The sequence below is a fragment of the Psammomys obesus genome, unplaced genomic scaffold, assembly GCF_907164565.1.
Source record: "Psammomys obesus unplaced genomic scaffold, mPsaObe1.curated_primary_1811, whole genome shotgun sequence".
Taxonomy (NCBI): domain Eukaryota; kingdom Metazoa; phylum Chordata; class Mammalia; order Rodentia; family Muridae; genus Psammomys; species Psammomys obesus.
In genome coordinates, this window is record NW_026596073.1 from 2385271 (window position 1) to 2410756 (window position 25486).

The 25486-nt window shown below is 42.0% G+C and overlaps 1 protein-coding gene and 1 non-coding gene across 2 annotated transcripts in view; both read left to right on the plus strand.

The window, feature by feature from the left end:
• The window catches only part of Pawr (pro-apoptotic WT1 regulator), an 80211-nt gene extending 61409 nt beyond the window's left edge, over positions 1-18802 (plus strand). Inside the window, exons 4-6 of the mRNA XM_055626107.1 lie at positions 8686-8833; positions 11311-11415; positions 12891-18802. Coding sequence (XP_055482082.1) covers positions 8686-8833; positions 11311-11415; positions 12891-12977 — 340 coding nt within the window. The 3' untranslated portion in view covers positions 12978-18802. The remainder of the gene's footprint in view (positions 1-8685; positions 8834-11310; positions 11416-12890) is intronic.
• On the plus strand, positions 850-990 carry LOC129690564 (small nucleolar RNA SNORA48). Its single transcript, XR_008722317.1, has one exon. It is a non-coding gene; the product is annotated as a small nucleolar RNA SNORA48 (small nucleolar RNA).
• Positions 18803-25486: the final 6684 nt, after the last annotated feature.

The following is a 25486-nucleotide window of genomic DNA, read 5'->3' on the forward strand; positions in this document are numbered from 1 at the left end:
CTTAGGATCATTGTTTTGATTTTTTTTTTCAAGGACTTAATAGATTTCTTTCATGTTGGGATCTTCTAGAAAACTGTTTCTTAACCTTCCTAATGCTACGCCCCTCAAGTGGTGATGACCCCCAACCATAAAATTATTTCATTTCTACTTTAGAGCAGTAAATTTGCTACTCTTCGGTATTGTACTGTGACTATCTGATGTGCAGGATATCTGAACTGTGACTCCTGTGAAAGAGCCCTTTGACCCCAAAGGGTTATGCCCACACTGATATTCTAGAGTTATTCTATACTATTGCTCTATTGGATGTATGTTCCCTTGCCTTTTTATGTCTCTTGTGTTGCTGTGTTGTCTGTACAGCTGCTGCACTGTCTTCTTTCAATTTTGAGCAGTAGGTTTTCCAGAGGAAGACATTTTCCTTTACGTAAATTGTAGGTGTCATTTTATATAGATGCCATGGCATCGGCTATCAGTGCAGAGGTCTGGACTCCATATGATCTTTCTTTCAGTTATAGTCATCGTTGTCTGGGCTGTGTAAACCATAGGTATTTGTGGTGGCAGTAGTGTGCCTTTGTGATGGACATGGGTACCAGGAGTGAGGGACCACCGGCCCTGCTGAAAGACAGGTACTGATGACAGTGATCTAGCTGCAAGGCTAGGATGCTGTTTACAGAGTGGCATGCAAAAGTGAATGTTGATAGTAGTGGCAGCAGCCATGATGCTAAGGAAGACAGTTACAGAGGAGTATATCTAGGACCTTGCAGAAGTAGATGCTGATGGCACCAAGCCCTCTGTCAGTGTGATCTGTAATGCTTCAGGATGCTGAGTAGCAGTGGTCAGAAGTAACGGTGGTCCCCCTGGCAATGGGCAAAGAGACACTTGGTGGTGGTGGTGTTCTTACATCAGTCGGGCAGAACAGATGGCAGTCCTTTGTTCATCCTAGCTTGAGGCCTGGCTTGGCAGCCAGCGCTGTTTCATGCCCAGGGCATTTAAAAGGCAAAACAAAGCAAGTCCAGGCAGTGCAGCACAGGAGGAGGTTGATAAAGACCCGAGTTCCACCATGCCATGCGGTGCAGGAGGGGAAGGACGCCCAGGCCTGCCCTCTGCCCCACCTACCACCACACAGAGCAGCAACACAGTGCAGTGCAGCGCAGAGCAGGAGGAGGAAGGCAGAGACCTGTGGAATGCCATGACACCCACAGACTTGCCCCCTGGCTCACAGCACAGGTGGGCTGTAGACACCTTCTTGCCAGAGCATGTCACCCAGGGGCCAGCCTGCAGTGGAGCCACCACAGTGTGTGAGTGTGTGGTGGACAGATGGGAGAAAAAGAGAAGTGGAGCAACTTGAGCATTATAAAGAGAGATGGAACTGGAGACGCGAGGGTGGAAAGAAGTAGCCTGTTGTGAGTGGCCAGACCCACACCTGGGGCCATGGTGAGGTCCTACCCCAAGCTGGTGGGACCATGACTAGGTCTGGGGCTATGCAGCGGCAGGGGTAGGTGTAGGTCTTACCACCAGAGGACTTGAGAACATCTCTGGTCGGGACAGCCACCAGGGACCATGTGGATGTGCAGGGAGTGTGCAGAACTGGCCCAACCCCTCACTGGATGTGGCACTCTAGAGAGCTGGCCCTGTAGAGGGCGTGAGTGTGGGAAAGCTGACCCTACCACTTGTCTGCTGTGGGGTGGCAGGCACAGAGGTGATTGCCCCCATCCTTTGCCACCACTGGCAGTGGGGAAAGCTGCTCACAGGGTCATGAGTGCAGGTGAGCAGGCCTGAGAGCGAGAACATGGAAAGCTGGCCCCCATCATTTACCTTCTGGGAGGTGGTTTGGTTGCAGGGGTAAGGCCCTCCCCTTCTCCTCCTCACTACCTTTGGTAGTTGGGGGAGTTGGCCTGGCCCCCTAACTATAGCGCTTGGGATAGTGGGCCCTGTACCTCATCTGGGCAACATGGTGGAGCTGGTCCTGATGGTGAAGGTGTGGGTAAGCCAGCCCTGAGTGTGTGAGAGCACAGTGCTGGCACAGCCCCTCACAGGCTGCAGGACTTGGGAGGGTGGGCCCAGCACCTCGACTGAGCTGGCTTTGAGGGCATGAGAGCAAGAGAGCTGACTCTTCCCTCCTGCCCTTGGTGGCATCGGCCTCGCTCTAGCATGCTGGAGAGCTAGCCCTGGTGATGCGTGCAAATAAGGGAGAGCCGACCGGCTGGCCAGCTCAGCTACCACCCAGGCCCAGATCCAGGGCTCTGAGTTGGCTTCCCCAAAAATCAGTGGAAGGTTGGGACATTTGAAAGGGCCAGTCCTGCTGATGCAAAGCTGCAGGATCTCTGTGACAGAGGACAGTAGGATACCTGCAGGGGAGACTTAGTGAGGATCCAATACTGATGGTGTCACAGAAGCCAGAGATCTCAAACCAAACTAATGACTCATTGAAATGAACATTTGCAAGTGAAGATGCATGGACAGAGTGATTTACTGTGGGACACACTGTGACACACTACACCTTCCATGATGACTTGTTTTCTATGCTTTGTTTGGTGTGTGTGTGTGTGTGTGTGTGTGTGTGTGTGTGTGTGTGTGTGCTGGGGAGAGGAGGTTGCAAGGGCAAAGGATGGATATGAGGTGATGGGGAGATGAGCAGGACTGGAGTGCATGATGTGAAACTCACAAAGAATCAATAAAAAGTTAAGAAAAGTAATGGTGAGGCATCTGGTGTCAGTATCCACTATGGCACTCATAGGCCAGTAGGCCTGCGCTAGGCTTATTAGGCCTCTCAGAAGAATGCTGATGACTGCAGCTTCAGTTGAAGCACCAAGTAGGAGGTTGGGAAGATAGCGTTTTAGGCCTGAGCATGCCAGGGCACCTGAGAACAGTGCTGTGTGTAGACTTGTGCTATAAGGTCACGGTTTTACAACTGATCTGGCCATGTTCATGAAATTGGAGCTTTCTGTGCGAACATGTTAAACATTCGTGAGACTCTAGGGATGATGTCACGCAGTGGCTACTGTTCCCTAGGTCAGTGGCTCTGTTTTTCAGATTGCTACATGTTATATGGCAATGTGGTCTCTAGGAGGTGGGAGAGAGGTCCAAAGTGAGTTCCTTCTGAGTCAACACAATCAGAGACATTGGACCATTGTTCAAAATAGATTCAGAGCCAGTGAGGACTGAGGTACCCATCTCATTGTTAGGGCAGTAGTACATGGCGATAGTCGCAGACCACGGAGTTAGCTTGGGGCAGGAGTCACATTTATAATGCAGTGTTTTACACTACACAATGCCATCCAGGTCTCTGGATTTCTTGTCTCTCACTGAGCTTTCACACTCCCTCTGTCGATCTCCCTGAGATGCTGTGATTTTCCTGTGAGGAGGACAGTCTGTCCAACACATTCTTTTAAGCTGTTCCTTGAGCAATTCTGGAACCACTGGGAGACATTCATATTTTAGTGTTTTGTCCAAGCTGTTGTCATTTCTCCCTGGATATCTCTTGTTGCTACAGAAAATCTGGACTTTAAAAAAGCCTATAAAGAGGGGAGGAGATCCTCCCCTATCAGGGGACTAGGGAAAGGGCATAGGGGGAAAAGAGAGAGGGAGGGTAGGACTGGGAGAAGACGAGAGAAGGGGCTGCAACGGAGATACAAAGTGAATAAATTGTAATAAATAAATGTGTAAATAAAAGTAAAATAAAATAAAGAGCCTCTAAAGGACCCTCTAAGCTGGTTTCAGTGTTCCTTTGTATCTCAGCGTGACTTCCTTGTGAGAGCCCTGCCTTGGATTTCTTCCTGTCTCAGCTACCCTTGTTCTTCCTCCTTTATTACATTGATTAGTAGTCGAGTCTCTTAGAAATTATTTTCTTTCTGTCTTGTCTTATGTGCTAGAAAAAGTAGCCAGCAACTGTTAGATGTGAGATTGCTGAGTGCTAAGCTCAGGGTGTTCAAACATGAATGTTACACGGTAGGTGTCAGTAGTGCATGAATGTTTATTCTTGCTGACACTAGAGTTAGACACGGTGTGAACCCAGGGCCTCAAACATCCTAGAACTGCTTTATTATTCATTTTCGTGTCATTATCTCATCTTTACCTGGTTATGCAATCCTTATTGAGATTAACTGAAGTCTTTTTATTGCCCTACCATATCCTACTTGGATAATTACGGTAGCCTAACCTAACTGCTGGCCGCTGTGCTGTCTTTGCTGTTTTGTAATATGTTTTGTAAAAGGCATTCTATTCCCTTTCCTGCCTTACTTGGTTTGGATGCTGGACATTGAACTAAGGGCCTTACACATGTGGGGCGGGGCATCTAACTGCCACACTGTATTCCCAGTTCCTGCTACATGTGTCAGTGGTTTCCCAAGTAGGTTTTGTACACAAGAGTATCTGTCAGCGTGCAGGTGTTCATTATTACAATCTCTGTTACTTTCAATAAATGTATTTATTTGTTGCTTTGAGATGGTGTTCTGTTATGTTTCCTAGGCTGGACTCAGACTCCAGGGCCCGAGTAGGTCCTCCAACCTCAGCCTCCTTGAGGAGCTGGGATTACAGATGTTCACCCCCATCTTGGTTATGTTTACCTTTTCTCTGAGGGTGGGGAGCAGACATGGCTATTTGGTAGCCATCGCTGTGCATGGTTATTTAGGCATTCCTTCTTGACCCCTTGTCTCACGGCCACTTAACACTAAAGGTATCCAGAAAGCAATAGCCTTTGTTCACTTTGTCCCTCTTGCACAATATTGAAACTAGACTGTTTAATGGGTTTATAAATTATCTACTTTAGGGGGCTGGAGAGATGGCTCAGAGGTTAAGAGCACTGGCTGCTCTTCCAGAGGTCATGAGTTCAATTCCCAGCAACCACGTGGTGGCTGACGACCATCTATAATGAGATCTGGAGCCTTCTTCGGGCGTGCAGGTGTACATGCAAACACAACATTGTATACATAACAAATAAATAAATAAATCTTAAAAAAATTATTTACTTTAGGTAATGATCACAAAATAAGTAAGTCCGAGGTTAGGAACTTTGTGGAGAAAACATGAGCAAATTTGCTAAGTGCAAATATGACCACATGGTTGTTCATCTCGTAAGATGTACAAAGTCAAGTCTGTTCTCATAGACTAAAAACTATTTTGAGATCTTTTACTTCTTATATGAGAACAGAGGTACACACCTTTATAGTCCCAGCACTTAGGGAGGCAGAGGCAGGCGGATTTCTGTGAGTTCAAGGCCAGCCTGGTCTACAAAGTGAGTTCAGGACAGCCACGGCTACAAAGGAAACCCTGTCTCGAGAAGAGAAAAAAAAGTAAACTTCTTCATCATCTTTCAGATTTTACATCTCTGTGATAACCATTAAAGACAGATATATAAATGGATCATTCTTTGAATTTCTATATCATGAGGTATTAAAATAAATTCTCAGAATAAAGCATATTCCCCATTTTTAAAGTTTTTTAAATAGTCATTTTCTGTAAGAATGAATATTGTAGCATAAGTAAGTAAAACAAATTTTAGGCTCTTTCAATTCTTTGTATACTATATTTTGGCAAAACAGATGTTTACTACATTTCTATGATCATAAATCCCATAAAATAATGGTTAAGTGAACACCCATTCCAATATGGGTGTGCTAATAAAAAAATGGAGAATGATTTTGAGTTTGAATTAGTTTGAACTGTATGAAATAGCTTTCCAGTTTTCTGCTTGGTTTTCTGTCCTCTTACCATCTTCTGTTTACATTTTTATGTCGTAGCCTTTTTGGGCTGCCCTTCTCAGCTGCTCTCTGTACTCTGTACCTTATTCTTCTCAATTTAAGTTTAAGTACTGTAGCATAGCCCTGCTCCTAGTGTGGTCTTTAAACTGATACGGGAGCTTGCATCCGAATGTAAGCTTTTTGTTGGAGAATGTATTGCTGGGTCAGCTAAGCTCCATCAGCTGAACATTCAGCACAGTAGTTCACTAAAGGCACAGAGGACTAAAATGCTAATGCTTTAAATCTGAAATTCCTGAAAAATGTTAGCTGGGGCTTGATCTTATCATCCAGGCTAATCGACTCTTGTATGCTAAGTGGTTATAGGTTGGCTTTCAAAGGAAAAATTTCAGTCAGAAGTATTTGAACTTCAGGTGAACTTTGGGTGTTTTTGCAAGATAAGAAAGTATTTTGGTGGCCCACTTTATAAGTATGTGCCTTAGACTTACTTGGCTGCTAGCGAGTACCTCCCCTCCACACACAGATACTTCTCTCTTTTTTAATTATTTTAACCTTTTGTGCAAGGAAGGAATGTCAGATGTTTTTCAATGGCAGATAAGATCAAAGAACAAAAAAAAATGGTAGTAATTATATGGTGAAGTTCCTATAGCTCACCTTCGTGGGTTCATAATAAAGTTAGAATGATCAATGAAGTAAATGGTTGTCATGGTATTGCATGTTTGAAAATTACCATTGGATGGTATAAGGCCAAATAGAATGAAAATATCTGAGTGGGAAGTTCATAAATTAGGAATCCATTTTTCCTTTAAAAGCTACTATTTTAGGATTTTATTACTGTGAAGAGACAGCATGACCATGGCAGCTCTTATAAAGAAAAACATTTAATTGGGGCAGGCTTACAGTTTTAGAAGTTTAGTCCATTATTGTCACGATGGGAAGCATGGCAGTATCCACATGGTGTGGGAGAAGGAGCTGAGAGTTCTACATCTTGGTCGGCAGGCAGCAGGAAACTGTGTCACTGGGCATGACTTGAGCATATATGAGACCTCACAACCAGCCTCCACAGTGACACACTTCCTCCAACAAGGCCACACCTACTCCATCAAGGCCACACCTCCTAATAATGACATTCCCTGTGTGTCTTTGGGAGCCAATTACAATCAATCTACCATAGCTACTTTAGATTTCACAATAATTTTGCATATAAGATATTTCTAGTGGCCACTAATGAAAGATTGAAAATACAAAATTTTAAAAGCATAATTTATAGATTTTCAATTAATGTTTTTTGTTTGTTTTGTTTGAGGAGGTGGGGTTGGATTTTTGGTTTTTTGTTTGCTTTGTTTGTTTGTTTGTTTGTTTTTTGAGACAAGTTTTCTCTGTGTAGTCCTGACTGTCCTGGAACTCTGTAGACAAAGCTGGCATCAAACTCACAGAGACCTGCCTGACTCTGCCTTCCACATGCAGGGATTAAGGGTGTGCATCACCAATGTCAGGCTCAGTCAATGTGCTTTAAAATGATTATGCTGAGCTTTCTGCAGCTGCTTTAAAATAATTTTGTCAACTTGCTTCTATGAGACTAGTTTCTAAGTGCTATTGAGACAGATAGCATTCCTGTGATCTAATATAGATGAATCACCGAATGCAGTAGCCAGCCTTCAAGGTGGCCCCTGATGAGCCCTCCCTCCCCGTTACTTAAGCCTTCTGTAACTCCCTCTCAGTGTTTCACTAGGGTGATCTTTTACAGGTAGCAAAAGGATGCAGGTGTGATGGCTTGCCACCTTGAGACTGGGTTGTGGCAGACACTTCAGCCTCTGGTCTGATTTCTAAACTGTAATCTCTCTGGAAGCCTGCTGCCATGTGTTAAGTAGCCCAGTGGAGGAACTGAGGCCTCTGGCTGACAGCTGGGAGGCACTGAATACTTTTGCCCACAGATGCTTGAGTGGGCTTGCAGGCCGACTCTCCAGCTCAGTCAAGCCTTCAGGTGACTGTAGCTCTCAGAAACTCTCACAGGAGACCCATAGCCTTAATTACTCTCTAAGCTGCTTCTGAATTCTCCAACAGCAGAAACTTTGAGTCAGTAAGTGTGCACTACCTTAAGCCATAAAGTTTGGGGGTGATTTTTATGTAGTAGGAGATAACACAGAGTGCAGAGCAACAGCTGTTACATTGAATACATTAAATATTGACAGTGCTATTAATCTGCTGTAAGCTAGTGTTGAATTTGAGGAAGTGCTGGTGAAGTTTGCAGTATGAATAAGTTACCAGAGTGGAAGTAGTTGCCTATATTAGCACACTTTCAGTTACAATTTTGCGAGTTTATCAGTTCTTTACTTTTTTCAGTTAAAATTATATTGATGTTATGTTTTGGAATTTAATGAAACATTGAACTCTGAAAATAAAAAGCTTTTCTTTTCTTTCTTTTTTTTTTTTTTTTTCCCAGATAGTGTTTCTCTGTGTAGCCTTGGCTGTCCTGGAACTCACTCTGTAGACCAGGCTGGCCTCAAAATCAGAGATCTGCCTGCCTCTGCTCCCAAGAGCTGGGATTGAAGGTGTGTACCACCACCACCTGACTATTAAAAAAAAAAAAAAAAAAGGAAAAAAATTGAAGAGAAGTGAATTTTCACCACAGATGGTCTAGGAGATCATGTTCCAGTCCCTATTATGTCTGCCTGAGACTGAGAAGTGATGGCCACTTTACTGTATTATATCTGTTGGCATTCCCAGTTGAAAGGACAGTCCCTGTTGGTGGTTGCTCTCAACATCTTCAGAACCTAGAACTCTGCCTGACACTGACAGCCAGCTTGGAATTAGCTGAAAGAATCAATGTGCCTTTATGGTTTCTTTTCCCATTGTGTTTGAATAAGGGTTAAATTCTGCAGTTTTGTGTGTCCTCAAAGACTGTTAATCAGACGAAAGAGAAAAACAGCCTTGGCATCTTTCTTTTAGAGTGTGGCAGATGTTTATGAAATGTTCACTTTTATTTTCACAGCACAAGCAGTGCCCCAGAAGATGAAGTCTCAAGTAGATATCCCCGCATGGACAGAAGTGGGTTCAGCAGGCAGAGCCGAGATGCAAATTCGGCAGGAAACTTCGCCTCCAGTAGCACCTTGGAAAAGAGAATCGAAGATCTTGAAAAGGTATGAATTGTAAATTAGTCAAAATAAAATTAACACTTCTTGGCATTTTCTCTCAGTCTCCCAAGTAGAAAGGGAGGGGGTATCTGGGCAGGAGAGGCCTGGCTCTACTCGAGGAGCAACTTTGGCTCCTTCTGCACCAGCTCCTAGATACTCTTGATTAGGTATACCCCCATTTCCTCAGTGCTTTTCTGTCCACTTGTGATGGCAAAACGTGAGGAATGAGCTGAATTCTTGAACTTGTCAATCCAGTAGCCATTCCTGTCCTGTCAAGTCTTTCTTGCAGTATGAAGAGCAGTGTCTTGAGTGCTTAGATGTCTGCGCTGTTGGGCTGTACTTCCCTGTGCTACATTGTCTGAACACACTGTTGATTTAGACCTTATAGCGATTCTGAGTTGGGTCCATATCTGGTGCTTGAGCCATTCTCATGTAGGAAGAGGATAACCTTGCTTAGAGATGTTCTGACAATTCAGATTAACATTGCAGTAGAACTAAACCATAGGCTCTCCCACAGACACACCTGAAACCGATTACTGGTGCTGACTGAATTGGTTGAAATATGTTTTGTTTTAGTAAATGGAAGTTATTCTCTGTGCTACAGCGATTAGCTTTTAATTTACTGCTTACACAAAGTTTTGTTTTGTTTTGTTAGGTTGCATTTAAGCTTTAACCCCTGTTTCTGATTGGAACCATTACTTAAATTTAAAGGCTTAGAGAATACACATTAGTTTTTAACAAGTTTCTCCACAAGGCTCCGGGAGGTTTCTGGGTGGAGTTGCTGGCAGCCTTTGATGGCTGTGGGTAGCCTGCTCCATCCTCTGAGGGCTGGGAGAAAAGCGAGTCCTTCTAGAGCCCATTCCAGCTCTTCAAGGAAGCCCTTGGAGTCTTTTATCTGTTACTGGTGTACTGAGGCCAAATCTCATACAGTCCAGGTAACTGAAGATGATCATGGACCTGAGCTGCTAGTCTCCACCCCACAAGAGCTAGGATTATAGCTGTGTACAAAACACCATGCTGGAGGTCCTAAATTCAAGAATGTCTAAATTAAGATTTGTTTGTTTGTTTTTAAATAAATAGATGGGCATGATGGCACACGCCCAGCACTCCAAGAGGCAGAGGCAGGTGGATATCTGTGAGTTTGAGGCCAGCCTGGTCTACAAATCGAGTCCTAGACAGCCAAGGCTACACAAGAGAATCCCTGTCTCAAAACAAAAACAAAACAAAACAAAAAAAAGGCATTGTTATTAGCTCACAAAGTATCATATTTTGTTATGGTGTTTTTCAATCAAAATTTGTTTTTTGTTTTGTTTTTTTTTCACTTTTCTTCCTTATTCTTCCTTCCTTGTATCCCCATCATTCCCAGTATCTTTTCTTCTTTCTTGTCACATGTCATCTTCCCCTATTTTTTTTTTTTTAACACTTCTTGCTCTCTAGTGATCCCATACCTGGTTTCTTAACCTGTGCCAACTCTCATACCTCCGTTTGCATACATTGGAAGTTGGAGTCTGTAAGTGGGAGGGAATGTGTGATTTCCGTCTTTATGAGACTAGGTACCGCAGTACAGTATTTTCCAGGTCTGACTGTTCTTTGAGTAAGATGCTTTGTAAGGGTTTGTTGTTGTTTGTTTTTCTCTTTTGGAGATTTATCGTGGCTCGTGGTTTTCGAATTACAGCCGATCCTGTTGTTTCTGGTCTGCTGAAGCAAGGGCGTGAGGGAAGGGATGTTCACCTCTGGCAGGAAGCAGAGAAGAGGAGCAAGATGGGGATTCCCCACTTCCTTCTCCCCTTTTTTAAGTTCCATATAAGTACACCCTGGTGTGCTTTACCCATCTCCTAACTGCTTCTTTCTGTTAGAGTGCACTGATTATATATACTAACAGGCTTCGCTATGACATTTCATATGTGTAGATATGTATTCTGCATGTCCATCCTCATCTCTCCCTGCCACTTCCATTAATCCTTTTTCCAACTAGCCCCACTTCTGCGAGTTCTATTGGGGTTGTTTATGGGCATCTTATCAATGCCTTCACCACTAAAGGAAATACCTCTTCCTCCCCCGACAGGATCTTGTTATGGTGCTGCAGTTAGCTTTGAACCCCTAAGCTCAAGTTATCCTCTTGCCCCAGACTGCCGCACTAAGTATGGTCCACCATGCCGAGGAAATACCATCTCTTTTAAAAGAAAACAGCAGGAGCAGCAGCAGCAAATACACCTTTTCCTTGTTCATTCACAAAATTCACAAGTTTTCATTTTTGCTCTTTAAAAAATTATGTAGATTCTCTTCTTCCTTTACAAAGTTGGTGTGTGTGTGTGTACACGTACGTACATGTCATTGTCACCATCAAGTCTTCAGAGTCAGATATGCGTGGAAGAGACCCTGCTAATCTCTGGTGGAATCTCACTGTTACTGACAGGTGTCTGCCATTTTAAACTATGTAATCAGCTGGTTCCCTGTTAATGCTGTGTGATTTTATTTACCAGGAAGTAGTAAGAGAAAGGCAAGAAAACCTTAGACTCGTGAGGCTGATGCAAGATAAAGAAGAAATGATTGGAAAACTCAAGGAAGAGATTGATTTGTTGAATAGAGTAAGTATTTCTGCATTCCTATCCCGGGGTTCTTCTTTTGCTAATTGGGTGAAGGCACGTGAGGCTGAAGACTTTGTGTGTTGCCTTGTACGGTTTGGTTAATCAGACAGTTATTAATGGTGAGACCCTCCGCTTCTTCCTGTGATACTTAACATTTCTGGCTCTGGGTTGAGGTCCCAAGCTCTGCAGTGTTCATTTGGGAGCTGTTCCTTTTTCTGTTCAACCCCAGAATTTACTTTGTGCCGGAAGCCAGAGTAATCTACTAAGGTGGCTGTGAGGAGAAAAGATCCCATTGTTCTGCTTTTTACGGGATCTTACCTAAGATGGAGGCAAGAAAAGTTCGCTTCAGCCCCCTAATCCATCTTAACTCAAACCACCAAATAATTAAATGGTGAAGTGCTTGCCTAGCTTGTGCAGTGCCCTGGGTTTAGTCTCATTTGAGACTAAATGAGACTCCAAAGGACTTCCTTGTGCCAGCCTCTGCCCCAAGGGCAGAGCCTCTGCCTCAAGGGCAATACCTGAGTTATAGATGAGGACACCCCGTTTAACTTGCTCAAAGTTGCTTGTGGTAGTTGGCGGAGCCAGTATTTGAGTTGGGTCTTTTGTAGTTTTTCATCTTGATCCTGGGATAAGCATGTCTTTGTTTGTGCTGGAATTCAGTATAAGAGGCTGGACAAATACTTTCGATGTCCATGATGTGTTTGTGCTGTCTCAGGCACCGGGAGCATTCAGAATAATCAGAAAACCTCTGCCTTCCCAGTTTATAATTTAGTCATGATCCATGATCCATGACTAAATTAACACTTTAAATTTTAGGAACCTTTATCATGTGTATAGTTTGGTAATAATACACAAATGTATTTTATCACTTAATTTTAAATGTAGGCAGATCTAAGTTGTAGTAATTTTAGGAACCTCATTTTTACACCAGTTTGAACAGATTGGTTTCTTAGCATCATCCAGTCTGTGAATAAGTGCAAATTCTGACTTTGCTCAAGTTTTGGTCGTCTGCCTTATAGTCCAAGAGCAGAGTGTAAGCTCACATCAATGCTGGGGTTCTGTGTCATATGAGACACAGGTAGACTTTGTCAAAGCTCAATATTATAAACTGCAAAGTTAAGTCTATACATGTGTGCTTTTCCTTCATGTGATCAAAAGCTATTATGGTTTTAGTACTAACTATAAGGCTATGCATTTTTGACTAGAATTCTAACCAGAGAACCCATTGCGCTCTCTCTCTCTCTCTCTCTCTCTGTATAGATTTGAAATTTTAAAACTTTGACTTCTTGCTTTTTTGGGTTTGTTTGTTTTTTGTTTAATTTCAGAAGTGGCCTATTCAAGCAATGTTAGGGCATGTAATTTTTAGAACTTACCACTTCAGAGATAATTGAGTAAATCTTTGTGTTTTACTATTTCAGTTCTCCTTTACAGTATTTTTCAGCATTTTTAAAGTATTATTTTCTTCCTGCCCTCAGGACCTTGATGACATAGAAGATGAAAATGAACAACTAAAGCAGGAAAATAAAACTCTTTTGAAAGTTGTTGGGCAGCTGACAAGGTAGAAGATTCAAGGCTCGGTGTGGAAAAATCTGTTTGAAACTACTGATTGAATGTCAAGGCTAAGACAACGCTCCTGTGCTTCAATACATTGCGATAACTGTATATTTATTTCTAGAAAACACATGGATATTTCTTTTCAAAATTACTCTTCTTCATTGTTTTAAAAAGTATCAACCTTGTATTTCACAGATAAGTAACATTTTTAGTTTTTAAAATGATAGGCAGTGCCTCTTGGTTTTGTGTTATATTCAAATAATGTATGGTTCAAAGTAACAACCATTTGCATATATTTTATCTATCTTAGTACGAATTCTCCCTAAAGGAATATGCATAGTCTTTGTTTACATGAATTCAAATACTTGCAGGAATTGCCTACAAATGCCTTATTACTAATGTGTGCAGCCTTCTGTTGTTAATACTTACTCAGAAAGACCTGTGTGCTGTCATCTGTTCTTTCCACACTCTAATGATTTTGAGTAGTAATAGGCACACTATTTTGTATAGCAATAATCTTTCAAAGGAAAGCTATTTTACAGAGTTACTTAATATGGTCTAGTTGGCTAAATATAAACTCAAGAGAATACTTGAACTGTGTTATAGTAAGTGAAAATTTACTATTTTGTGTTTCAATATTAAAATTTTTCGATTATTTCTGAAAAACAGTTAATGTATAGTTTCTTATGTAGGTACTTTTTTATTGCTCTAGGGTTTATTAGTAAATATGGGATATTTAAAAATTTGTTTATTCTTCAGTCCTCAAGTTGTGTACACTTTCAGTGTTGAAGAAGAAAATTGATGCTTTTAATATCATGTGCTTCAAAATCAGAACCAAAATCTTTTTCATGCTTAAAAAATGTGTGTGTGTATATATATATATATATATATATATGTTAGCACATGTAAGCAGAGGTAACACAGAATAATCCCAGCTAATTCCTGAGTGGGCGAAGCACTGGGATGCCTTTTTTCTCATGAGAGAATAGTCACATATCCAAGGGCTACTTCTTCCCAACACTGAAAATTTTAAAGCAACCATATTTGAAGATTTATAAAATAAAGTTGTCTTCTGTTAAGTGTCCTTAGTATTTAGGATTGTTTTGTGTTATATTTTCATATTAAGAACCCCCCGCCCCCAAACATGGATGCCTTACAGTTGAATCTCTTTCCCTTTTTGGTTCCTCCTTGTAATGGTGCTGGGACTAAACCCAGCAGGCATTCTGAGCAACTGGATAGCTCATCTCCAGTCCGGACAGGTGAATTTAAGGCGGACATGCTGACAGCCTGTCCACCAGTGTTCCGAACTTGAACATAGTAAAACCCTATTGGGTTCCCTCCCAGCTGTTTTTACTCCACTTACCAAACCCATTCGTTTATCCTCTGCTGGAAGAACAGGGGCGATGAGACAGGTGGGGCAGGTGTGGAGTAGCGTCACACACACCGATACTGTCTTCCCACAGGTGTCTTTATTCGCCACGAGCGTCTCCCCAACTCCTCACCTCAGAAATTCTGGGATTGACCGTTCATAATCACTTGAGGAAAGTAAATAGAATTCCTGCTGGAGCTCCCAGAGAAGCATGGTTTAGACCTTGGTTTCCAGAAGCCAGACAGTTTCTCAGCTGCTGATTCTAAATCACTTGGCTTGAGAGTCAGGGCTGCTGTTTCCCACGAAGTCACTGGAGCTGGGACTCACTGTCCCCCACCTCCCGCTTTAACTTCCCGCTTTAACTTAGCGGTTCACCCGGCCTCCCCAGCAGTGGTCGGCAGCCCACGTGAAGGTCTTAGCCGACCGACTCTGTCGCCCCTGGCTATGAGGTCCTCTTCTCTTTTAGATGTCTGGCGGAAGCATCCCCAGCGCCTCATTCCGTACTTACCTTTAGAGGTTGTAAAAATGCTGTCAGCATCCAACCCTAAAATACATTAGTATATTGATTTTTCAATAAGATAGTTTGAATTTTCTTTTTAATTTGTATATAAGGGTACATTTAATTTCACTTTCTAAAAATTACATCAGCTATGAACGTTTTTTTAAAAAACTGAGCTGTTTTGAAGTTCCTCCCATTCAGATAATGTGGAGGACTTTCAGCATGTTTTTTCTTTCTTAAATAATACTAGCAGGTGCACTTGTCACAGGAGCCTGGCGGTTCGTGGGCCATGTCATTGGAGCCCTTTCCCCAACTCCTTAAAATATGGATTTATTTCACAGACGGACTTTTACACACTGTTGAAAACAACAGGGTCAACTACAGTTCTCCTTTTAAATTCATTCTTAAACTCAACTTTTATAAAAATGTTAAACAATACTAAGAGCAGTTTTTGCTCATCAGTAAATTGGAATTTGGAGCCAGGCACAATCTGCAATGCCATAGCTTAGAATGCAGAGGCAGTAAGATTGTGAGCTCAAAGCCAGCCCCGGCTAGGGTTCCTTGTTTCCAAAAGTGAAAAAATAAGTGTTCAGGGGAGTTTGTAACAGATATCTTTAGTATATGTGCAGTGATCGAGAAGCCTTGACTAGTGTCTTTAAGGTACAAAGATTTGTGAATTTTAGTTCTGTCACTCAGTATTTCTCAAGTCTCCTGGTAATTTGTGGCATAGTAAGCCATACACAAAGTCCTGATAGATTTGTGACACTTTTAAAAAAATTTTGTTATCACCCCAAATGAACATGGTGTGCCTTCCCAGTGCTGATGAGAATTAACTGAAAATTGCTGTAGTAATCTTGACTTCATTCTAGATTTCCTGGTAGTTTTGTTATATTGCGCTTGCATTAGAAAAGAAGGAAAGGGGATGGGCTAGGTTTTTTCAGTTAATCTGAGAGAGACATTAAATAATAGATTAGAACTGTTACATTTATTCAAGTAATTTCAGATGTACGAATTAAACACCAAACATGAAGCAATGTAGTCTTTTTATCCCATAGTAATTAAAAAAAATTGAATAGTGATAGGATGCATTCTTAAGATTTAAAAACAACAACACAAATCTACCTCGGTTGTATGTGGTCTGTTTTCTGGAGTAATCTGGAGTTTTCAAATTAGAAACTAAAATGTAAACATTTGAGTCCATTTTTTTTCCGTGTTTAAGCAGAACAGATCAGTGTAGTAAAAACATCAGCATCTTTAACATCACAAGATGAAAAGAAAAAAGACTTTGTCCAGAGTCCTGGGATTGGAGAAGTGATCTGGTAGCCTGAACAACTTTCAGGAATACAGTGGCAGGCCCCCCTCCCTCCCACTCCTCCTCAGCAGACTTCAACCAGTGACAATAAGTTTCAGATACCTAGCCAGAAAGGTGGCACTTACTTAATAAGTATTCATAATTTTTATTAATTTCCTCTAGGATTTAGCCATGTATTTTTATTGCAGTATATGAACCCAGGTGCACCAGCTTTGCCTTAGAGGGAATATGGAAAGTGAGACAGAACCAATGTTTAAAGGTCCAAGCAAGCTTTCTGTAAGTTACAATTAGTGTCAAGCATCCACATCCTGGTGTGTGCCAGCAAAGGTCAGCCTCTCTTATTTTTTGGGTGATAGTAAGATTATTTTTTTTTTATTTTTAAAAATTTACTACAATTTTTTCATTTTGTATCCCAGCTGCAGCCCAATCCCACCCTCCCTCCCTCTTTGCCTCCCATGCCCTTTCCCCAGTCCCCTGATAGGAGAGATCCTTCTCCCCTTCCATCTGATCCCAGCCTATCAGGTCTCATCAGGACTGGCTGCATTGTCTTCCTCTGTGGCCTGGTCAGGCTGCTCCGTTATCAGGGAGTGGTGGTCAAAGATCCAGCCACTGAGTTCATGTCAGAGACAGTCCCTCCCTATTCCCCTTACTAGGGAACTCACTTGGAGATTGAGCTGCCATGGGCTACATCTGTGTATGAGTTCTAGGTTATCTTCATGCATGGTCCCTGGTTGCATTATCAGTCTCAGAAAAGACCCCTAGGCCCAGATTTTGTGGCTCTGTTTTTGTACCTGAAACTAAAGGGCATCTTGTTTTCATCTTTAAGATGAAAGATATTTCTTACTTCTTGCGGTACTGAGAACTGAACCCAAAACCGAGGTAAGCACAGCACCACCGAGCTCTGTGTGTACTCCACAGGACATCCTGTGGATGCAAATTTTAACTTAGAGTATTTACCTGAACACGGTGTGATGCGGTTTTGTTCCATCAAACTGAAAACAGAACCCTACTGAACAGCTGTTTGCTGGCCAATCCCTGCCCAGGCACTCCCGAGCGACACCCCCCGCCCCCGTGGTGCCCACTGTGTTCCATGTGGACACGGTGATAGTTCCCATCTGTGCTTAAAGACTTGAAGCAGCTGGGCATTCCACAGCCCACCTAGTCAACACGCTTCCTCACAAGTCTGAACGCCAGGCTTCAGACTTCAGAACCCACACGGGGGAAGGAGACCCGACTCTCACAAGCTGTCACTCTGACATCTACATTTGTAATGTGGTGCACATGCATACACACACACAGACACACAGACACCCTCACACTAAACGGAAATAATAAGACTTGAATCGTTGGTCAAGAAAACCTGAGCCTGTTTTAGTCTTCTATTTTGAGTTTTTAAGAAGGTCTCCCATTGTAGCCTAACCTGGCTTGAGACTCATTTTGTCATCCAGGCCAGCCTCAAAGTCATCATCCTCCTGCCTTAGCCTTGTGAGGTTTTTTTGTTTGTTTTGTGCGTGTTTCGTTGGTTTTGGCTTAGCTATATCTCCTAACATAGTGCAACTCAAATAGTTACGTGAGCCTCTTTGTACTAAACTTTCTTACCTATTTCAAGCAGAAACTTAGGTGACCATCTGCTGACTCTTCCATGTGTAGTCTAAGTAGCGTATGCCAGGAGCGTGAAGGTCAGCTCGAGGGAGCTGAACGGCTGAATCTGCATAGGTGATTCCAAAGCAGGTCTCATTCCTATCCTGCCCTTGACTGTTAGGTCTAGTTAATAGGTACTGTTTCATTTGCTGCAACATTTCTGAGCGGTAAAGGGAAGAGCTGGCGAATACCAGAAAGTATCTTACTATCTTTTTGTGTAAGTATGCATTAGGAAGTGATAATTATGAAATGTCGTAAAGACCAGGTGGTGGTCTTTAATCCCAGCACTCAGGATGCAGAGGCAGGGGGATCTCTGTGAGTTTGAGGCCAGCCTGGTCTACATGGTTTCAGGACAGCCAGAGCCACACAGAAAAACTCTGTCTTGAAAAAAGAAGAAAAGAAATGTAATAAAATAAAGAGTTTAATGCATGTCATATACACAGTTGTTGGTTATATTCAAATTGAATTGTTGGTTATGTTCAAATTAGTATTTCTGTATTCGATATTGGTCACTGCTGTGCTTTTGAGCATGCCATCTGTCAAACCTTCGGATCAGTTGTCGGTAGACATTCTGGTAATTAAAATGGCAATGACAGTCACTTGGTGGACAATGATTGACTGCCCTGTTTTGTTTTTTCTCTGCATGCCAAATTGTGTGTATGGTTTTTGTTTGTCAACTTAGTCCTTTAAAAATTTGGTTTCATTCTTCGAGGGTTTTATTTGCTTGTTATTTTTTTTCTCTAAATTTAAGAAGCAAGTGGGCATGCTACCAGTAGAAGTCACAAGACAACTAAGACTTACAGTTTGATTAAGATCAACTGAACCCAAACATTAATGAAAATTATCTGGATTAAATAATTGGACACAGTGTTGTGTAAATAGGTTTGGTCCATCCCATTGTTTGGGCTTCCATCATGGAAGAGTGAACTCAATGTAATAGATTCACTCTTACAATAAGCTTTGCATGGAAAAAAATGAATCTTCAATAAAAAGCATGTTTTCATCTTTTCAATACTGGTTATTTCTTTCCCCTTTTCTTTGTGTTTTAAAACTATAGAAACAGTCTCTTGATTCAGAGTTGGAACTGTTACTAACCCAATTGGGTTATTCAAAGAATTTCAGGTCTCAATTAGCTTAAAACAGATAACAGGTTTTGGGGGTGTAAAAATCTAGTCTTTGTTTTTTCAGCAAATGCTTTACATAACCTTTTAGCTAAGGTGTCAGTCTGTGGACACCTGCACAAGCTAATCAGCCTTCCCTCCCGGAGGACTGTACTTAAGTAATCTCTGAAACACCGTCCATCTCTAGCAAGTCCACAGGCATCCCGGCAAGAGTATTTTGCTAACATCTCAAGTTCTTTCGTAAGAAGGTATGCTTTTAATTAGCACACCCAGTGAAAAGGTTTTTGCAAGATCTCCATTGTTTTGAGATTATAATATAATTACATTTCTCTCTTTCCTCCTTCCAAACCCTCCCATGCAGCCCTCTGCCCTCCTCCAAATTCAAAGGTCTCATAATCTTAATTGAAATGGAAACCTTTATTGTTGGTTTCACCAAAACTCTGTGCTTTTTAGTGTGCGATTTGCTCTGTGTGCAGGTGTGCATGCATTATGTTTAGTCAGCTGCTGAGCTGATAGTTCCTCGGTTCCCTGGCCTTATGCCTCCTCTTCTGCATCTGCACATTTTATTATCAGTTGCCTCTCAGAAAAGAATATTTAACATTAGATCTTCACATAGGGCTGGTGAAGATCTTTACAGCCTTTAATTATATATATATATATATATATATATATATATATATATATATATATATTATATATAATGTCTAACAGGATAAAAAGAAAGCTAGAAAGTGAAACTTTTTCTTAATCTTGGACCAAATATACTTTAGAAAATTTTGAGTCATAATGGGTGTGTATGTGCCTCATATATGCTACAGTGAGCTTCCCAGCCGTTGTTAATAACACCTTTAAACAAAGAGAAAGGCACTCTGTGTTAGGGGTGCAGCATGGAAAAATTAACGTGACTTTCAGAAACGGGGTTTCTCTGTGTAGCCTTGGCTGTCCCAGCACTCATTTTGCAGACCAGGCTGGCCTGGAACTCACAGAAATTCACCTGCCTCTGCTTCCACCTGCCTCCAGAGTGCTGGGATTAAGATAGGCATCCAGTAAAAAAGGAAAAATGAGCTTTTGTGTTATAGCTGTTATAATGTCTTTTTTTTTTCTTTTTTTTGGTCATGTTAAAGCATGCTGTCAATAAGTCAGTCGCTACTCTTTCTTAGACATACTGTGGGATATGCACGTACTTATGTTACAGGCTTCTTCTAGCCAAAGAAATGTTGGTCTCCATTTAAAGTCTCAGCTCTCTGCTGCCGTTAACCAGAGGTAGAAGCTGTCATCGGTTTTTTAACTTTATAAAAGGAAATTGTTGAAAAAAAAAAAAAAGAATAGGAAGGCATCAGGTTTCATTGACTGTTTTTCTAGTGAAAAAGCCTAAACAAAAGCTGTCTTGTCAGTGGCAAAGAGATCCACACAGAAGAATCAGAAAATCGCTTTTGATAAGAAAACACTCATTAGCTGGTATCAGAACTGGAAAGCTCAGCCTTCTGTAGGCTGTTGAGGGCTTTGTGAGCAGATGTCCAAGGATGGCGAACAATACTGACATAAAGTCTGATAATGCCACTCAAATTCAGGTTCAGCAGCTGCCATCGGTGAGGTCAGCGGGCGTCTTCATGGAATGAATAAGCGGGACCTTAAAATCGCTGATGCTCCCAGGCGGCCTGGGATGCCTCCGCTTGTAGCCCTTTCCAAGATCATATGCTTCAGTTTCTGATGACTAAGGAGACGGGTGTGTCCCCCCGAAGTGCGGTCTGTGCTGTAGAGACTGTTTTGTCCCCTGCGGTGCGTTCCTTGCTTTAGAGACTGTTTTGTTTGGTTCTTCGAAACCCATGATTCCCAGACATCACAAAACTCCTTGCGTTTGACTACAAGACTTTGCAATCTGTAAACACCTGGACTTCCTACGGGGCTGTAATCACGGCCCTGCCAAGTGTTTGGCCTGTGTTCTCAGTGTTTCTCACAGCACCGGCATCCATTTCACTTGGGAACCTGATAGGAATACAAAAGTCTTTGGCCCCACCTAACACCTGAATTTGAGAAATTTGGGGGGGAAAGCCAGGTGATTTGTCTAATAACAAAGACTTCAGGTAATCCTGCTTGTGAAAAGTTTTAAGTCACTGCTATTTTTTAATCAATGCAGAGATTTCTATCTCTTCTTGTTATTTGCTTTGTTTTAGACTTACTGTCTAAAGAGTATAATGTGAATTTTGATCTTTGTTGCTCTCACTGATAAAGACACTATCAGTAGGCCCTCCTCACACTGGCAGCTTGATGCACTGCTTCAGAGTAGTTTCGGTTCACAAGTCCAAAAAATCAGGCAACATAATCTTGGTTGTTCTCTTTCTTAACAGTTATTTCCTAAAGGGTGTTTAAGTATCAATCGCACATTTGTATCAGATTTTAAAACTCGATTGCAACATCAAGTTTTAAATATATGCCTCAGGGTGCTGGGTTTTGTGTTTTGCATGTACATTGCAAGCACTTGGCGGGGGTGGGGCTTGGGGAGTCTAAAGCTTTTCAACTTTTCTTGTGAGTTCAGAAAATTAAATGACACTTTCTAGCTAATGGCTTACTGGTGACACACAGTTGGCATTCTAGTGAGTACAGATAGACACTCAATTTGGGCCATTAGTTTCTTAAACATGATTTTTTAAAATAAGCTTTTAATTAAAAAAAAAACATGTTTCTAGAGGCTCTTACCATGTATAATCGCTAGCTAGTCTGGAACTCATATAAGATTAGGGTGGCATTGAATTTACAGAGATCCAGCTGCCTCTGCCCTGCAAATGCTGGGATTAGAGATTTATCCTAGCACTAACAATTAAAAATTAAAAAAGAAAAAGGAAAAAAAAAAGTTTTAGGACATGTTGAGCTTTACAAAATTACAGTAATACGGAGAATTCTTAGATGGCCTGTGTCTGTCCCATGTTGCACCTTACATTTTATATTGTACATTGCTCACAATGAATCAGTCTTAATACATCACTCAGTTCCCGTTTCTTCATTGTTTCCCTGGTGTCTGTACGTGCATGTGCCAAGAGCTAGTCCAACTGCAAATCACACTCAGTTCTTTACGTCTTGGGTTCTTCCTGGCTGTGACCATTTCTCAAATGTCTCTTCATTTTGACATCTTCAGCAGTTTCCAAGATTGACCACGTCTTCCTTTAGGTATCGCACAAAGTACAGGAAATCTCAGTATCTGACTGGTGTTATTTTACCACCCAACCACTTTTCCTGTGGTGTTTTAAAGTCTTACTTTCCTATAAATATGTTCTTACAGCTCTCCTATAGTGAGAAATAATAACCACAGCATTGTCATGGCACTGAAGTGAGTATATATTTTTAGTATGTATTTTGGTGGGGTTCTCAGAGAAACAGTCATGTCAGACTTCCTAGAAGAAAACTTTTCTCAGGAAATGAGGAAGCTAGAGAAGGTTGAGGAGGTGAAGGCAAGAGGGGAATGATCGACGTTCTGCAGAGATGTTCTTAAAGCTGATGAAGAGCACTCCAGCTGAAGGTGCTTGTCATTGAGGGGCCTCGGGCCTGGTGCAGTGGGCCTGCTGTAGAGTTCCTGCTTTGTTCATTGATAGCCTAAGAGAAGCCTGCTCTCAGCTGAAGGCCATCCTGAATTCAGAGCACAGCCAGCCTTCAGTTAGCTACACACCTCAAAGCAATTCTCCTTCCTCAACTTCACTGTCGTGGGCCGTCCCACAATCGAATACTGTATGTTCAGATTTCCTCCAGATACGGAAGGAATAAAGAAAAAGGATCCTTTGGCCTGTTGACTTATTCTGGTAAGGATGTATTTTGAGAAGCAGCCATTGTACTTGGTATAGCTCAGTCTTTTTAGCCTGCTAATTAGTTCCACATCCTATTTAACACCGCTTTTTAAATGGAAGGGATTGGGTGATTTGCTCTGTAGCATTCCCCCCTTCCCCAGCCCCCATCAGGATGGGACTGTTTGAATCTTTCCACTACCCTCTTGTTTCTGTAAGTTGATAGACTGAGGAGAAAGCTTGCATTCCCCATTGAGTGCCATGAGAAGCCACAATTTCTGCTTGTTGTTTCATGATATAAAGACTGCTTACTCAAATGCTACCAGCTTGGCTGCTCGGTTATGAATTCTTCGTTAATCCATCCTCCCTTCCTCCCACCCTTCTTTCCTGTCTTTCTTGGAATTGAACCTAAGACCTCACATATGCTAGGCTAGGCAAGTAAGTTGCCCTGGCTGGCCTGGAAGTCCCAGGCAGGCCTTCAGCGAGCAATTCTTCCTCAGCCTGCTCCAGCCGCTGAGATTAAAGATTCATCCCTAGCTGCAGCCTAATGCTCCAGTGTTTTCAAGAAACAGATGGTTACCAGGTTTTGTGAAGGGGTTTTCTAATTCTGTCTTTCCATTTACTTTAGTATGTACATTTTTTTAAGGGTATGGGGTACACACTATATAGCCCTGGCTGGCATGGCACTCACAGAGAACCCCCTTCCTCTGCCTTTTGAGTGCTGGCATCTAGTTAGAACTCTTAAAATAAGTTTTCAGCTCAACATCATGGCACATGCCTATAATCACAGCACTGAAGAGAGAGGATGGACGATCTTGCTCTTAAGGCCTAGATAGTGGGCAACACAGTGAAACTGTCACCATAAAACAATCCTGTGAGTGTGTGGGTGTACTAGTTCGTTTCCCAAAATACAACAAAATAAGGTCTTGTTGAGTTTTTATTTAAAAAATTATGTGTTATGGGTGATTTCCCTGCATGTATGTCCACATACCGCTTGTGTACCAGGTGCTTGTGGAGGCCAGAAAAGGGCATCTGATCCCTGTACTGAGTTACAGATGGTTGTGAGTATCCACAAGGGTGCTGGGAATCAAACCCTGATCCTTTGGGAAAAGCAGCCAATGCCCTTAACTGCAGAGCCATCTCTCCAGCCCCACTATTTATCAATTTTATAATCATGGTGGACCGGGGTCTCAGCAACCATCAAAGGTAAGTCACAACTTTGTTTTACTTGTTTTTGTGCTTTTAATTGGCCATGGTCATTTTTATGTCCAAACTGTCTGATCCTGAGCCAGTGGCAGCTTTCGAGTGAACTACTTTATCCCTCCAGTTCTAGTTAGTGTTCTTGTTTTCTGGCATAGGCTGGTCCAGCTTCATCGCGTACATTTCAATTTGAGGCTATGGCATGGAGAACTGCTCCTGTCATAAAGAATGAAAACCTCACTAGCCCTCTGAGGGGTCGGGTGTGAACGCCACGTAGTATTAATGTTGTTTTTAGCTGTGAAATGTAGATGATATTGAAACATTTTCTAGCTTGTACTTTTTTTTTACTATAATTTTAAAAAATTCAAGTAAATATCCAAAGTGTGTTTTGTTGTTGTTTTGGTTTGGTTTATCTTTTGGCAATTTTGCATTTATTTTCTCATTCTTAGGATTAGCGTGACTTTTCTTTGAAAATGTATATCCAAGTGTATTGCAAACATCAAGGGATTGGTCATAAATGTTGAGGGTTTTGTGTTTGCTGTGTTTATAAAGTTAAAAGCATTTTATAAAGTGTGTAAATTAGGATGTAGCCACATAACTGTAAAAATGTATAGATAACTGAGTTACATATGAAAAGACATCAAAGTATATAAAAATTGAAACTACAGTTTAAAGAAAAAGTGGATCTGTGAAAACATGGAGACCTCAATTTGAATCCCCAGAGCCCACATAGAAAGCCAAGCATGACTTTAATCCAGCATTAGAGAGGTAGAGGCAGGCATATCTCTATGAGTTTGAGGCCAGCCTGGTCTACATGGTGAGTTTCAGGACAGCCAAGGCTACACAGAGAAACCCTGCCTTGGGGGGGAAAGGAAAGGAAGGAAAAAATAGAGAGGGAGGGAGGGAGGAAGGAAGGAAGGAAGGAGGGAAGGAAGGAAGGAAAGGAAACCCAGCCCAGCATGGCAATGTGCTCGGGAAAGTGGGACTGGGGAGGCAGAAAGAGGAGAATCTGGGACTTGAGGTGACCTGCCTACATCAGCCACTGAGCTCCAGGTTCAGTGAGAGAAATGACTCAAAAATTGCTAGAGAAGGATTGAGGAAAACAGTTGATGTCAGTCTCGGGGCTGCATATGCTTGGGCATGCACACCAGCACACGAACACACACACGATGCCGAAGTGTGCTGTCCTCATTAAAACTTGACCCAAACCCGTAGGTTTTACTAGAGATTCCACACTTCATAGCAAGGTCTCCTTTCAGTGTGTGCACGCAAACACATACATGGAGTACAGGCACTGGTAACTTTTCACTTCCGTTTGTGAGGCAGGAGTGTCTGCTGACGGGAGCAGGTTGAGCCTTTGCTGTGATGGTTCATGAATCAAGGGTCTCTTAGGGGCTCAGCATAAAACCTAGTTACTGGCAGTTTTCCTAGGGGAGCGCTTGGCAATGACAACTGGCAAACCCATCTCTCTACTACTTAGGACCTCTGCATAGAGAAGAGGGAGGAGGAAGGGCCACTGTATTTTTTTTTTTTTTTTTTTTACTGATTTGAAAACCAACTCCAGTCTAGAATTCTTGCCCTTTATATCTTAGATTGGTTCAT